Source organism: Coenobita brevimanus, chromosome 80 (genome assembly GCF_032717465.1).
Source record: "Coenobita brevimanus isolate Jiangsu-jjx chromosome 80, ASM3271746v2, whole genome shotgun sequence".
Lineage (NCBI taxonomy): Eukaryota > Metazoa > Arthropoda > Malacostraca > Decapoda > Coenobitidae > Coenobita > Coenobita brevimanus.
Window position 1 is genome coordinate 13530117 of NC_137033.1, and position 17697 is coordinate 13547813.

The 17697-nt window shown below is 40.3% G+C and overlaps 1 protein-coding gene across 1 annotated transcript in view; it reads right to left on the reverse strand.

Annotated features, from left to right (window-relative positions):
• Positions 1-15907: 15907 nt before the first annotated feature.
• The window catches only part of LOC145409267 (serine/threonine-protein kinase SBK1-like), a 36159-nt gene continuing 34369 nt past the window's right edge, over positions 15908-17697 (reverse strand). Inside the window, exons 4-5 of the mRNA XM_080279748.1 lie at positions 16911-17150; positions 15908-16756 (exon numbers count right to left, since the gene is read on the reverse strand). Coding sequence (XP_080135874.1) covers positions 15908-16756; positions 16911-17150 — 1089 coding nt within the window. The remainder of the gene's footprint in view (positions 16757-16910; positions 17151-17697) is intronic.

Here is a 17697-nt window from a genome sequence, read left to right on the forward strand (position 1 = left end):
TATATATATATATATATATATATATATATATATATATATATATATATATATATATATTTATGCAGTACTGTAGATATGTACAGTGGAATCTCCTAAATTGTGCGGTTCCAAATAGTAGATTCGTAATATGCAGCAACATCATGCAAGTTTGCAACTTTAGTAAATCACGGTATTGACACAAATTTTGAGGATGCAGCCATCAAAAGTGACACTTTTCCAATGCCTCGTGTAATATGCCCCACCATTACCTCAAGTCTGCGTACCTAGCTGGGCATAAACCAGTCATAGTCAGACATGGAAATTCCAATTACTGTACTAAACAAAGCATAATCATACCATTTACTATAAGCTAATCACAGCACTTCCTTCCCAGGGCAGGCATGAAGGTTGTTAGTGTTTTCCGGTGACCAGAGTGATGTAAGTTTGGAGATAAGGGGACAACTTTTCTGAGATGACAGACCTGTAAGTAATTTTCCCCATAAGATTAGTTATTTCTAAATCGCAGAATTCTCAAATCACAGTGCGTGCCCAGTCTCATTAGACCGTGATTTTGGAGATTCCACTGTATATGTATACAGTAAAAGTCCTGTAATCCAAATGGCAGGGGACTGAGGGTCTTTCGGACTATTGCTTTTTTTGGACTATTGGGAGGGACCTTTGAAAGCATTACAAATAGGTACGTGATCAGTAAATAAACAGTTAACATGATATGGGTTATTGTTTTACTCACCAGAAATGCATAGAAGTGTAGATGAATAACAGGTACCTACAAATTCAAGGGGCAATTCCAAACCAGATAAATCCTTAGATAGAACCCAGAAAAATGTGAAAAATGTTGCCTTGAAAAATTCACAGTAATTGGATATCTGGGTTATCGGTGGTCGGGTTGGAGGACTTTTACCAATTCATTTTCGTTTTTGAAGGCTCCAACATGCTTGCATGTATCGGCCTTGGTCACCTAATGGCGGCTCTCTATGCTGATTGATCTCTGGCAGCTTCCCTATTTACTTCCCTAATCCTGAGGTCACATTCAGTGACCTCTTCCCAGGTCTTTTTCGGTCTGCCTCTCACTGCCCTATCCCCAACATTAACCCTTCTAACTTTCTGTACCCAATTACCATCCCCCATCCTCTCCACCTGCCCAAACCATTTCATTCTACCTCGTCTCATCACAGCACCAATACATTCCAGTCCCATCCTACCTTTCAACTCTTCCATTGTAAACCTAGCCCTCCCAGGCCATACACTTAAGGACGCACTGCACATCCACCTAATCATTGCCATTTCTGTACATTTGAGCCTGTGAATATCCTCTTCCTTTACAGGTACTGCCCAGGTCTCACTACCATACCGCATAACATTCATAACACATGCCACATACAAAGATCCCTTAGGACGGAGGAAATGCCCTCTCAGTGTCAGGAGAGACAACAGCTCCCTGAACTTCTTCCAACCACTCTTCACTTTAGCCACAGAGCTAGCTCCTGCCCCACTTCCAGCACACAACATGTCTCCCAAATAACAAATCTCTTCCACACACTCAAGAGACTCACCAGCAAGTTCAGTCCTTTCGCGCCTGACAATCTCCACCTGCTCTGCTCGATACGCTGCACACACATCAGCATTATCTTGCCGTCAACCTTTGATACCACTACATCTCTTGTGCACCCATTTATCACAAACACTACACAAGATGGAATTACTTCCCATGCTCTTGTGGCAAACTGCATATGGCCACTCTCCCTCGTCTTTGACAGTACCGCCACCAACCCTAGATATCATCACTTTTGTTTTAACTACATTAACTCTTAAACCTTTATGCCCCATACCATCTCTCCTCTTCCTAAATCTTTCCTCTGTCTCCCTTTCGTTCTCTTCAATCAACACCAAATCATCAGCATACAACATCTCCCACGGGAGTCTGTTTCTGAAGTCACTTGAGAGGGCTTCAAGTACCATGATAAACAATATGGGACTCAAAACTGAACCCTGATGTACACCACCGTTTGCGGAAAACTCATCACTTAAATCTCCATTCACTCCTTTGTGGGTGCAAGGACCCACATACATGGCCATAACCACCTTAACCAGCCACTCCTCCAAGCCAAGCTTTCTCATTGCCCACTTCACCGCCTCCCTAGGGACTCCTCTGTCAAAGGCCTTTTCCAAGTCAACAAAAACAAAATACAGATCCCTTATTTCCCAATATATTTTTCCTGAAGCTGCCGAACAGTGAATATGACATCAGTGGTCCCCTGCCGGGCATAAACCCAAACTGCATCTCATCAATATTCACTCTTTCTCTAATCATACCTTCTAGAACTGTCTCCATTACCTTCATTATCTGGTCTAAGAGCATTATACCTCTATAATTTCCTCTTTCCAGGGCATCACCCTTCCCTTTATACACATTTACAATTACACTCTTCAACCAATCATCTGGGACAACACACTCATATATAATCATATTTATCAGGTCAGTGACTAACCTCACCCCTGTATCTCCTGAGGCCTTCAACATTTCAGCAGTCATCCCCGACACACCTGCTGCCTTCCCCACCTGCATCCTACCTATTGCCTCACTAACAGTAGCAGCGTCAAAGGCCAAGGGCCAACCACTGGATCTGCTGGCTCCAAACCTTCCCTGTCCCAGTCAAACTCCACATTCAACAACCGGTTATAATGCTCTCTCCATGTATCTTTAATATCCCCACTGTTCACCACTACCCTTCCTTCATCATTCTTCACACACTGCTCACCTATAATATCCCAATTCTCCCTCTTCATCTGATTTGCCACCTTAAATATCATATTTTTCCTTTCCCCATGATTTAGGGTATCAAGTAAAAGTCTCTGTGACTCAGACTTCGCCTTATGTACCTCTCTTCTAGCCCTACGCTTGGCAGCCAAGTATTCCTCCTTGTTACCACCCTTCTTCCATTCCTGGAAAAGCCTTCTTTTCTCCTTAACTGCAGCTTCTACACCCTCATCCCACCACCAAGTTACTTATATCTTGGTGGGCCTCTAGTCCAACCACATATTACATCAGTAACTCTCAAGAGGTTGTTCTTGAGGGCTCTGTACTGTTCATCAACGCCTCTGTCTACGGCTCCCTGTTCAGCCACCACTCTCCTCATCTTGCTATAGAAGGCATCCCTTACTACAGTACTTGGTTTTCCAGCTTCCATATTTTCCTCCTGGGTACATAAGTCCTCTTTTTCAACACTCGTTCCTTAAGCACCATATCACAAATCAATAGTTTGTGCTGCTGCACACACTCCTCACTACCTATAACTTTAACATCCCTCACTAACCTCCTATCAGCCCTCCTAACCAGAAAATAATCTATCTGACTGCTATTTCCCCCAGACTCATACGTAATTAACCCGCTTTCTCTTTTCCTAAAATGTGTGTTGCACACAATCATGTTCGTTGCCTTCCCAGACTTGAGTATCCTTTCCCCTTCCGCATTCCTTATACCATACACACATCCCCCTTGTACTCCTTCATAACATTGAGCCACTTCACCTACATTACCATTTAAATCCCCTCCCAAAACCACTATCTCATCATCCCACATACCACCTACTACACATATTAAGTCATCCCAAAATCTATCTTTCTCTACTTCATCCAAGCCTGCCTGTGGAGCATATGCCAGTATAATTGCAGTTATCATTCCACCAACCAGAATTTTCACTACCAATATCCAGTCGCTTACTCTCATAACATTCATAACATATTCCATCCATTTCTCCTCAACCATCACACGAACACCCCCATATCTATCTGTCCCCCCCCCCCCTGCCAAAACAACTTATAGTAACAATCCTTCCCAACAGTCTTTCTGGCTGATCCACCCCTGTACCGGACTTCCTGCAAACATGCCACATCCACCCTCCTCCTACTGAATGCCACAACGACTTCCCCCGCTCTTCCCCTCAAACTTCACACATTCCATGAACCCACCCTCATCCCCCTGGGCGATTTAATGTCCTCAGGCTTGCTTTGAAACTTATTTTTAGTCAGTATTAATATATATATATATATATATATATATATATATATATATATATATATATATATATGAAATCAGAATAGCTTGTTTCTTTTAACTGCTGGAACGCTAAAAAGTTATTCTTCGTCTTTCAGTTTCAGATGCTGTCACTGGAAAACTACTGGAAATTTGAGTTTTCATATCAGTGTTGTTTCTGCCATGTCTCATCCTTTGGCTAGAAGAGTGATTGCTCAAGATGTTGAAAAGTGAAAAGCTGGAGTTATCAATGTTCTTGTGGATAGGGGTAGATGTACAGCTCAGATCATTGATAAAGAAAGTAAGAGTTGGTGACATAATCAAGATGAATACCTCTATAGATAACTTTTAAAGAAGAACAGATGCAATCTACAACAGGAGCTAAGGAGGAGGCACAGATTGAAGGCTAGAATCCACTGGAGAACAGATGAGAAATACAGTAAATGATTTGTGAGACGATGGAGAGTGAGATTAAAAAGTGTATGTGAGTGAGATGAAGGAAGGAAGAGGGAGGGTGGGGGACCTAGGATGAGATGGGTGGATGGAATGTAGAAGTATATGACAGATGGGGATGTAAGCTAGAGGGAGGGCATCGAAAAGGCAGGGGACAGGGTGACATGAAGGAGATTTGTTTGTGGCCTCCCCTTACAAGATAAGGTCATCTGGCTATAGCTAGACTTAGCTGAAAACCTCTGAAATGTCTTTTGTGACTGCAAAGGTCTCACCAAAATCTTGGAGGTAACCAGGAATGTGAAAGAAATATAAGAGTGTCACCAGTGGAATTCTCTTCATGAAACCTATTGTGATGGACAAAAAGACAGTAATGAGAAACTTTAAAATAAATTGTATTGAGGATAGACTGAAACACCATGGAAATACTGTACAAGTGATTAAAGCAATAGCTAAAGGGCTGGGAATGGTCATACTTCCTTGGGATAGATTGGATAATGACAAACTTCCAGTAAGAAGGAAATGTGCAGAATGGTAGACAATGACAAAAGAGTGAACTGAACAAAGATGCCAGCAAACATGCACATTTCCATAGAAGAACAGGAGGGATCCCATGAGAACCAAATATCTTATTACTACTCAGGAAAGAGAGAGTGCAGAAGGCATTTCTTCAGAAGAAATGTTAGTACAGTACCTGTATCAGGTATCTTGATGTCAAAAAGAGAGGAGATGAAAGAACAGCACCACACTCGTCTTTTGGAGTTCGAAGCGCCTTAGTAGCGAGTCTGGTTTTATTAGAGGAATTTATGGGACCTTAGAAATGAGCCTGGTTTTATTAGAGGAAGACACAGCAACAAAGCTATTTGAGAAGAAAAAAGTTGGAATGAAGAAGAAATAAAATTGTTGAAATTGTTTTTGGCAAGGGACCAGCATAACAGGAATACTTAGTATTGGAGAGATCATTGCGGAACAGTTGAAGCTACTTTTGGCGAGACGAATGTCAGATTTAATATGGTTCCAGACAGAAGTATAAAAATTTCATACAGTAATATAGTGGTGTGAGAGGATAAGAGAATGGGATGAATGTTGCCATGCCAAAGAGGATTTTGTCCATAATATAGTACACTCTGAACACATACAGGTCTCTTGACTGTGGAAAAAATAGACATTCAATGAAACAGGTACTCTTTGTGTGAAAAAATTTTGGAAGTTGGACCCAAGTTCAAGTGTCAGCCCCTTTGTGCTGAGGTAAGAAATCTTTTGACATTTGGGTGCTCCATTCCCTGTTCCATTCTTGCTATCTTTTGCCCCACTGCTGAGAAATGGTGAAAATGTTAAACAGCTGTATAGAAAACATGGACAGAAAGACTGGTAGAACTTCTCTAGGTGTTTGTTACTTAAAATTACCAGGGGGAAGCATACAACTCAGCCAGAGAAAATGAGTGTACAAGCTGATCAAACTGGATTTTAATGGAACAGGCCTGGATGTTTATGACTGAAAACCGAACAGACATGCAGTTTGTCGTAGACTTGTCCTGGTCTGCTGTTGATCATGCATAATCAGATCAGGTTGCGCTAATGCCAAGAGAAGAAGTTAATGGTGAGGTTCTATAAGACAGGTTTGGACATATCCTCATCAGCTAAAAGTGTGCCATTAGTGGGAGATGATAGACCCATCACAATTTAGGCACAGAATCAAAATACAGTACACTCAATCCTCGTAAATCGCATGTTTATAAATCACGGATTCGTAAATCACGTCTAAGTGGCTGTCAGACTGCCGGCACCCTTAAATCGCTGTTAAGTCACGAAAATCACGGACCTAGGCACCGAAGTTTGCCTTTTCCAAGGAGAATCGTAAATTGCGGCATTCAAATTGAAATCGCGACCCAACAACCAATCACCGAGCGTCCCTGGTGGCATATGTGCATACTAATGCCGCCATGTTGTTGTTGATCTTGTCCTGCCAGTCCGCACGCTACAGACCGTCGCTGTGGAGTACGAGAGCTAACTACCCTTTTTGTGCAACTTCCCCCCGCCTCCTACCTGCCATGGCCTCTCTCAACCCCCCAATGAAGCGCTCTAAGCAGTATGGCGTCAAGAAACTGCCGCAGTTGTTGTACAGTCAACGTTTGGAGCTCATTCGTCGTGTTGAGAGAGGAGAGAAGTTTTCAAAGCTGGCGAAAGAGTTTGGGAAGAACAAGTGCTGAGAGGTTCTAAGTTCTTCCCAACACCACCCCACTCCATTCACTTAAGCAGTTTCGTCATAGGATTAAGGTGAGATCCCTTAACATTGCTTATTTCTATTGAATACATGCACTGAATATTCCTAAATTTGTATGTTTGTGTTTGATGGTGCCTAGATAGGTGTAGGTAGGGTGCTGTGGGAGGTGGTTGGCCAAAGTCCAGACCCAAATTCATTTTTCACATAAGAGTTATTATTTATAAACCACGGAATTTGTAAATCGCGGCAGTGGTCCAAACCCAAATTGCTGCGATTTACTTGGATTGAGTGTACTGTATTCTGTACCTAATATTCCCAACTTCTTTAGTGAACCAGTAGGGTCTGTTCACCGATTAGCTCAATATCGAGCTTCCACAGGAAGAAGTTCCTCCTGTCAGATGTTGGAACTGCTCCTACGTGCAAGAATCTGAAAACAAACATGCAAAACAAACACTCTAATACCTTTTTCCTACCCAGTATCCCCTGTGTATAGTAAGGTTGCAGGGACAGGACCATGAGCTTCTTGCAGAAGAGAGTATGGTAGCAACTCTCCAGCCTCACAGTTGGGTAGAAATGACTGTAGCACTGTCACCACTTTTGATACCTTGGAAGGTATAAATTTCAGCATCTGAAGATAATATTACTTACTGGAGGCACCTTTTATCTTATTATTAATCAGTAACAGGCCATTCAGACATCTCCTAAGCTCATGAAAAGAGTTGAGCTGAGTCTTACAGGTCTGTCTATGAATTATTTTTTTTCCTCTGAAGAAATTAATTTTCATGATTCCAGAGAATTGAGCATGGAAGTAAAAAAGTTGCTGCATGATAGCACTGTGATACCAACTCTGATGTATGGAAGCGAAGCTTGGACCTTGTTGGAAGGACACAAGTCAAGAGTGAGAACATGTGGAGTTACATGGAGAGACAGACTGGCAAATGAGAAAGTGAAGGAGTGTTGTAATGTGGATGTGGATGTGACAGAAAGCGTTAGGGAAAAACACATTGAGATGGTTTGGCCATGTTGAGAGGGAGACTGAGATACTAACAAGGAGAGTGTATGTAAGTAAGGTGGAGGGGGAAAGAGGGAGGGGGAGCCTGAGGGTGAGATGGAGGGATGGAGTAGAGAGGTATATGAGAGAAGGTGTTGTGGGCTGGGGGAAGGGCAGTGAAATGGCAGGGGACAGGGTGGCAAGGAAGCGATATGTTTGTGACCACCCTTTACGGGATTAAGGCGTCTGGCAATAGATAGGTGGATAGATTCCACAGAAATAGAGTGTGCAGTGCAGTTGACAGGAATATACTGTACACATTCACTGACAGTTCATTAAATACATGTACTGTACAGTATAGCATATATCCAATAAAACACTTATAATATTTAGAGATTCACAAGAGCGCCATTGGATCATATGAGAACAGTATTGTGTAGTAGTGTGGTTAAAAAAAAAAAGACAGTTATGATGATTCCTGGATTTCACTGCAAAGTCTGGATGCACCGAGATTTAATATATATTACACATGAAATCCTGTCACATTAGAAATCACCAGGTGAAGCAGCAGAGGTGTATTATATGTGGACCACCCTGTACTGTATTTATGGCATTGTATGTTGTTCTTGATTAGATGCTTTTTGGGAAGTGTTAGAAATACTGGGTAACTTAAGCTTGAGCAAAATGTTATGTTCTGAAACTACCCTCTACACAACACATCCTTACTACTTGAGCTGGATAAATGGGTTGTCATGGTTCAGTATTGCACTGCACCATGAACATATTGTACTGTACAATGAATTTCCCATAATTCAGGTACAGTATTTCTTAAATGTTAAGGTTAAAATGATATTATGGTAAGAAATAGTTCTTATCATAGTGGCATCTTATTATAGCAGTGGCATCTGCTGTATTATTTTACTGATCTGTAAGGTATTCTGTCCTTTATATGCACATAATTTACTTGAAGTAGGTATACACAGCCTATGGAAATGAAATGCTAAAATGGACAGTTTCTTTGAATGTTTACAAAAGAAAGCTTGCTGTAATCCCATATAAATTCAGTGGTACAAGGGTGTGGAACCCATTATGTCACAGCCAGCTTATCATCTTTCTCTCCTGATGATTATAATTAGTCCCTAAATAGGTACAGGGAGGGCAATATCTTTGTGAAGGGAAGCTTTGTTGATAAAACACACAAATCAGTGAATGTACTCAGTAAAAGAGCATGTGGGATGCTGTAAGTCAAAACTGTAAAAGATAAAACATTATTGATGATGGTAATGCAATACTGAACATAGAAAATTATCACTTCATTCAGTATAATAAAAAAAGAGCAGTAGGATATTTTGTATCAAAATAAATACAGGTATTTACTACAATGGTATGCTGTTGAGATGATCCCAACCATTACCAGTAACTTCTAACTACTTACCTAACAACGAACTGTGGGGGCCAACCTGGTGTATTGCAAGGATATCTTTGCAGCTTTAAGAGTAGATCACTTAATTTTGCTTCAGGTTTTTGCCAAAAAACAATAGAAATGTCTTTCAAGTGTTACGGGTGCACAGATATTCTTATGTTGTTTATGAAGAACAGTGGGATAACAGTAAGCTCCCTTTATAATTCAGTCACTACTGTAGTTAATATAAGGCCTTACCAATTTCTTCTGTAGTCAGGGTCTGTAATGTATGTAATAATTTTTTGCTGAATGTTTTGCTACCTGAGGCATTTTTTAAAACTTTATCCAGTGTTTTATATATATATATATATATATATATATATATATATATATATTGTTTGCATCTGTGCAGTATTTTTGTCTATACTTTCACAACATATACATCTGGGGACAAATGGAATGAGGACACAGAATGAAGGTTGTTGGTGGTAAGATGCTCATCGCAGTTGATAGTGGTGATGTGAAGCATGGAACTTTGCCAGCAGGTTTACTCGGTAGTTTAACTGAGGCAAACATTAAGGTCTCATTGTGTGCATACTGTATAGTTAGCATGTTGTGTATTCAGAGCAGCTTCTTTGATAATAATAATAATAATAATAATAATAATAATATAATAGTAACAATAAAGCACTAGGGCAAATGTGAAGTTTTCATCTGAAATTAGATCAGAGCTGATACTCAGTCCTGTGAAAATTTATATATGTGAAAATAATAGTGAGAGAGAGTGAGTGTGAGAGTAAATGACAGTAAGTAAACATAAGGATGACTGAATGCTGGAGAATTAGTGTGAGAGAATATTTATAAAATTCCATGTATGGTAGTATCAGTGAATGAATTATAGTGTAAGATAAATTGTAGTTATAGTGAATGAAAGTTAGTGAGTAGAGAGGTGAGCAAATGAGCGATAATGAATGAGGGACTGAGCAATTGCAAAAGTGGGTGAGAGACTATGAGTATGACAGAGATAAAATATGAAAGTGAATGAGTGAGTCAGCTAGTGTATAAAATGTGAGATATAGGAGATTTAGTGAGTGTGGGGGAGTATGTATGGGAGGAAAACTGTGATTATGAAAGTGTGTGTGAGAGGGTAAGCATGTGAGAGACTGAGAGTGAGTGACCCACTATTGCTTACTAATTTACCGTTAGCTATAATCCACTTTCACACACTCATTTACCTCTTCATTCTTTGTCACTTTATTTCATACGTTTGTACTTACTGATTTTTACTTTCACACTCTCTCTTGCTTTATCATTCATTCACTCTCACACTCACAGTCTCACACACTAACTCATTGTCATACTCCAGATTGCAAGTATACTTATCTTCACCATTCACTCACACATGCATTTATATTTTTATTGGCTCTGATACATTCATTCTCTCACTCATTTACTCTCACTTACTCATTCTTTCTTACTGTCACACATGCAGTACATACATGAATTGTTTGTGGGCTGAGTATACAGTTTTCATCTGATTTTTTATGAAGAAACTGCAAGTGTACATTATTACTGTACTATTAATACTGCAGTAACTAATGTTCTGACTATACATGGTGCTAGCTATAACCATGTATATTGAGAGCGAGCCCTCAAGGTTTATTTCATCTAGATAATGGAACAGTGGAGTGAACCCCTTGGTGAAGCTCAATGCTGTACATCAGCACTACTAAATGCAATGAGCACCTTACCATCTTCAATTTTGCATTCGGTGTCCTCATTGATTTTGTCCACAGCTGTACCTTACTGTATGAACTGCATGTCTGTAATTTTCCTGTGCTTACAACCTGAGAGGTGAGGAAAAGATTCTGATTGTTTTTAATTATGACATTAAAGTGAGAAAAGCAGTGTGAAAAAAGCTGTGCATTTTCTCTTTCCCTTAGTTCTTTGTTAAGGCCAGTGAACACCAGGATACTGGGACATTAAACATCACCTTTCAGAATGAGAAATACAAAAATTAGAAATTAGATATAAGGGTTTTACAGTATATACAAGTAAAGCACAAACCTTTGTTGTGTTTACAGAGTAGTAGCTTGAAATAATATACTGTATAACATTTTTTTATTTACGGTGATCCCCCTCCTCACTTGTGGAAAATTGGTACTCATTACACTTCAAGTTATAGGAAGCCACATTATAGGGAACATTACTCTTATGGGAAAATGCTAATGCCTACCTGCAACCACTAGAACTACCTACTTTAATTTTCATCCTATCTCAAAGCCCAAAATAACTCACTTAAAACATCAGCATACAGTTTCATACAGGTACTTGTAAGTAAAAATGAGTATGAATAAGTGAAGAACATTTCATTTACTGTGCTAGTGATCCATGAAGTATGTAAGTGGTTGCTGGATGGTGAAGTTGAGTGGGATGGCAGTCATGTGGTGACAGTGCGTGACTCATTTCCTGAGCCAGAGTCAACAAAATTCTCTAAATCAGTCACTGACACCAGATCTATCATCATATTGTTGGATGGTTTTCTTTATGTCAGCTTCTGCTAGGTCTGTGGTGGAAGGAGGGGTGTTGGTGAAAAAAGTGGCATGCCAATGAAAAGAAGCTGATGATTAACCTTTTAACTAGTAGGATTTCTCTCAGCTTTAGAAAGTTGTCCAGTGTTATCATATACAGTATATGGTTCCTAGGTGTAGTACAACAGTAGAGAAAAGGTTGCTTGGGGTGGTTTTTGTTGCCTCTGATAGTTAAACTTTCTCTCACGTGAACAAAATCCTCCAATGTTAACATGAATAAAATACCCAGATGAACCAGGCGCAGCAAGAAATTTGAAATTGATGGTACAGTATGTATTCATATAATCACTAAAAATTGCTGTAGTGATGCAGTGGCTAATCAGTCAAATGGGCACTGAGGCACCTTGATCAAGTTGCAGGTTACATTTATAACATCTTTAAGACAAAATATCAGACTAATAAGTCTATTTGGTAAAGTTCTCTGGTAATCTCAAAGGGTGTCATGTGATATCTCATAAATTCTTTTTTGTAATCTCAGCTGGTGCCTTTTGATGTCTCATAAGCCCTCTTTGGTCATCTCAACTGGTGTCTTATTTTTCAAATTGCCTGCTTCTTAGTCTTGATGCTTGTCCTCCAAGTTCTGATTCCATGATTTAATCAACTTCCCCACACCATTCTTGATGCTGAATTTCTTCCCAAAGTCATTGATTTCAATGATGATGCTGAGACATTTTCATCACTTTCAACAGACTCCAGCTTGATTTAAATAATGGAGTTTGTGACCTTGTTTTAAATGCTGATAAGGGTGAGTGTACTATGCTGCATTGATGATGGCAGTAATTTCCTGGTCAAGTAACTGAATCAGCTCCTTTAGTATGGTGACATGTTTCTCTTGTTATATTCTTGCTCCCTCAAGGTGATTTTATTTGCCTCCTGAGAGATCTCTAAAGGAGGGTTGATTTACCTATCCCCTCAAAATCATAAAATCTCTTAAGGTGAATAAAATCATCTGAGGATAGCAAGAATACAGTGATAAAAGATGTCATTTAGGTGAAATGGTAAAGGAATTTGGTTCTCAGTGCATAAACAGCAAATCAGCACAAAGGTATGGCCATCCAGGAATGACAGTGGATTAACAAGAAGAGGCATCTTAAGTTCTAGGATTTTGCATTGGCAATTTTTTTTAGCAATGGCAACACTGATAAGCAACCCACTCCTTTGATGATGTTGCCATGAACAAAGCCTTTCAGTTAGTGTTCCATAAGGTTTATAATTGTTATGAACCAACTTAGGTTTCATGTTGCATTCTTCACTTCCTTGAACTTTGAAGAAAACAGTAACCTGATCTTCAGAAAGCATACAGTTGTGGTACTTTTTCTAGAACAGTCCAGTATTGTTACCACTGATGATGCAGTGTGGCTCTTTAGTGATGAAACTCAGCAGTTCTTCTGGGAACACTCCATTTGGTTCATGGCTGACAATAACACCTTCTCCTTGCATTGATAGACATTTGAAATTCTAACAACTTCAGCTTCTACTAAACCACCCCTCTCTTTTCTCTGAATGCAGAGAAGTTTACGAGATTCATGTTTTCAGCCATTTTACCCTGTTTATTACTGACACAGTTCTTTTTATTTACATAGAGTGTGGAGGGATGGAGTTGAGAGGTATATGAGGGAGGGGGGGGTGAGTTGGGGGGAGGGTAGTCAAATGGTGGGTGACAGAGTGACTTGGAGGTGTTTTGTTTGCGCCCACCCTTTGCGGGATTAAGGCGTCGGGCTATAGATAGAGATAGATAGATAGTTCAGATACTGTACACCATTATAACCATTCAGTCTGGGCAAGCAGAGAATAACTCACATTCATAAGTATATTATGAGACTTTTGGATACTCATTTGAACAGCAAAACATTTTTTTATTTATTCAGTCATAGCACATTCTTGTAATTCATTTCTCGACTTTGTAATGGTGAACCACATCATTGATCCGTTATCCATAATTGGGATTATAAAGCACACCAACTTTCTGTAGATGATTCAGTGTCTAATGCTTCTTCCTCATTGTGGATCCACTGTATCTGCATGAACGCAGAAGAGAACATACACGACACAAATTAAAAATCAGCAACAGGTGTACATTTGCCATGTCTGACCCAACACACAAAGGAGCACAAAATAGCATGCTCAAAGAATAAAAAATAAAAAAAAAATCAGCAACAGGTGCACATACTGTACACTGGGATTAATGTTTAGGAAAGAGGAAGGCAGGCTGTACAGGGTGATGCCATGCATCACTTCAGTGGATGAGCTAAGCATTGTAGGGTGTCATCACTCAGACTCAAGACAATGAGGAATTGCATTGCTTGCCCACTTGGAGCTGCACATTGATGAACTCCTACTGCAAACTGTACATCCTGGGAGTTATACACAGCTGTCTGGGAACAGATCTGTGTTCTAGGGAACTCCATTGTAGGGGAGGGGGGACCACTATAGTACCCTGTAATGTAATGCTCCCCATTTCCTTTTTTCAGTTTTATGACAAAGAAGAAATAATTCAAAGGTGATGTTTCAGCATTAGCATTTTGATCAAGTCTCAGTACATTAAATAAGGATCTACATACAGGTGACACCTCTGTCAGTGGATCAGCCTTGATTATTGTATTTACTGTATAAATTAATGGTCCAATGCAGATGTAGTATAATATCAGAAAATGGTAAAGTGATCTGTAATAACCGTGAATTACACTGAATATCCTGGTTTTGTTGGAATTTCATTTACAGTCAATCCTTGAGTAATGTGCAGTTGAGTAACATGTTTTTGTTCTAACATGGTCAGCATAATGCGATAGGTCATAATTAACAGGGAAAATCTCGAGCTTACACGGGAAGTGTCAGCTAGCCAGGTGGTGCAATTTGAAAGTCATGTACGGTGACATCACCCGCCAGACTCACCGTGAATGGCCAGCTTCCAACTGGATACATCCATCCCTGACGACGAGGTCAAATCCGTTGTTTCAGCCATGGACATTGAAGAATTCAACTTAGATGTTGAAGGAGGAAGTGCAGGAATAACAACATCTCAACAATGACAACGACAACATTGGGGGTGGGGGGCAGGGGGAGTGTGCCGCAGAGCTACCCATAGACAACACATGGGTACCCAGCCAAACTTTTGTTTTTGTTAATGCTATTTTAACCCTTTGATGCCACCCAAACTTGTTTTTGTTAATGCTATTTTAACCCTTTCGTGTTTATGGGTGCTGTGCAAATTTCATTCCCTTGTTATTATTTGACTCAGGCTGCGTCTGTGCACATTTCAACCGCTTGCTACCATTTGACACCGGTTGCGTCAAACGAAATGATCCCTGTTTTTCTGGTTATGGAATGGTTTCTAGGTGAGAACAAAGCACAATTTGCATCCCCGTGTATCCCTCCGCCACGCTCAACTCACTCTGTACCCAGCGTTGCCCCACTGTCCCAGTCAGTGTGAGCTTTGCTTGAGCATAAGATAATTTCCTTTTGCGTTCTGTAAAATTGGCCCTAATTGACCCATAGTAATTCTTTATACACCAAAATGTAGCCGAATAAATTCCCTATAACTTTTTCTCAGTAACAGTTACTATAAAAATTATATTTCTATGAGAAAAAAATGAAAAAAACTGAAGTAAAAAAAAATTGGCTGATCTTTTTTACAACACCATAAGCAAGTACATTTATTCAAGATTACAGTGTAAAAAATTACGATTATTGAAGCATAAATAAGGATGTGAGGATAAATTGTTTATGAACTATCCAGTGCGAGGGAATAGCGCAATGACATGGGGGATTTCTCAGTGTGTGGCCTTGGGCACCTAGGCCCGCCTCCCAAGTACTCAGTCGGGGTAGGACGCAGCCTGCGTCGAATGGTAACATAAGGGTTAATACCATTCATGTTCTTAATTACAACAGTTATATCTCCTTCAGTGTTTTACCTGATGGTGGATATAAGTAAGGGGTAATTTATGTGGGGTAGAGTGGTAGGAAGGGGTAAAAGTGAGTTTTGGAAGGTTGCCGGAACACATTGTACTGTTATACATGCAAGCATGTTGTCTGAGTAACACAAGTTTGAGTATCACAGTCCATGTCCGGTCCCTATCATCCATGTTACTCAATGAGTGACTGTATATGGCAAATGTTAGAGCATCTCAGTATGTGATTGGGAATAAGCCTGATTTAAAAGCTGATGCCTTATTCATATATTTTTATATATTGGTATTAACTTTTGTGTGGACATACATTACACTGATGAATAATTAGTTGATGTACTAAAGGAAGAAGCAGAAGAGGAGGAGTTAAGCCATGAAAATGATGATGATGAGGAGGAGGAAGAAGAGGACCGATGCCATGAAACATTCTTATGTTGGCTTCGGCCAGATGCATTTGGAGAGCCAAGACGTAGCAGTTCTGATAAAAATCTTCTTGGAGTAGATACCCTATTGTCTTGGGATTCCTTCTTATTGATATCATTATCATGAGGTTTCTGCTTACCTTTAGCCAGAGTATGAGAGACGGAAGGCTGTAGAGGAGCCAGTGAAGGGGCATAATCATGGCTATCGCTGCGGTCCCGTGATTTGATTAACCAGTCATCATCTAAGTACTTAAAGACCTCCTTAGCAGGATATCTTGACCAGCCTCTAGGTTCCAGCAGGCGACGCAACAGCCGCAGTAGACGAACTGTAAATCTCTTGAAGGTCCTCGGAACTCGAGTGGACTTGACTCTGTGCCAGTTCCTGAAGGTGATATAATCAGGATCTGAAGCTTCACTCGCTGCCCAGGGTGCTGCTCCTGTTAAGCAATGGATGATGAGGATTCCAAGAGACCAGGCATCAAGTGAGGTGCCTGTATAGTATCCATCTGAGCATTCCCCTCTGCTCAGCTCTGGTGGACTATAGGGACCTGTCACTTGTCGCCTCCGCACAAATGTTCCAGCCCGACAAGTCAGACCAAAGTCTGTCAGCTTCACCAGAGACAGGTTTGGTCTAAAAATAAGGATGTTTTCTGGGCAGACATTACTATGAACCAGATGAAAGCTATGAAGGTAGCTCAGTGCACTTGCCATTTGCTCAGCCACCCACCGTGCTGGCACCTGTAGATGACAACAGAACATAACCAGTAAGTTCATTGTGCTAAGATCCTATCTTGAAAATACTCCACAACATCTTATAAAGTACAAACAAATATTTTCAAATGAGTAATGATAGGTAAACATAAGGTATCGTATTTCAAAGAGCAATTTTTACCTCATCTAGGGTCCTGGAGCATAGATAAGATGCAAGATCTCCATAAGGAGCATATTGCATGGGGTAGACAAAGTAGATATCAGTCTGGAAGAGTTTACCAGTGGCAGGCTTAAGATTAGGATGGTCCAAGTGGGAGGCATAGTGATACTCTCGCTGAATATCACGGCGGCGGCACACATCACGACACACTGCCTTCAGCACAACCTCTGCTCCTGTCACTCTCTCTGCTGCCAGGTATATCTGAGAATGCAGACAACAGCCGCTGACAGTAACTGTTCAGTACATAAGATGTCATATTATATTATTATTTACTTATACATCTATATCTATCTGTCCGTGAGTCAGTCAATAAATCTATATTTATCAATCTATCTATATGTATCTACTGTATATATATACTGGCATCACCAGGATGCAGTACCAAAAGCTACATCTTCCATTCTTAATCTCTTTAAGGCCACCAGCACTGTAATACACTTGTTTGAAAAAGGAATCTTCAATGAAAGGAGCCAGCTAGGCACTTACAACATCCATGAACCATCTCCAGGCCATCTGATATGGAACTCCTCAAGCACTGAGCATGCCTAGCATTAGTTTGCTGTTGGCCAATGTTTTTCTTCTTTGACAGATGCCGTCTTGTTCTGATCACCCACTTCCTCTTCCCTGTTATGATGCACTTTTTTTATTTCCATAGTTGTGTTTGCACTTCTTATTAGTTCCTTGACCTGACCTACTGGGCTCTGCTAGATTCTCTTGGCTTCATGTAAGTTCCTATTTTGGCCTGGGT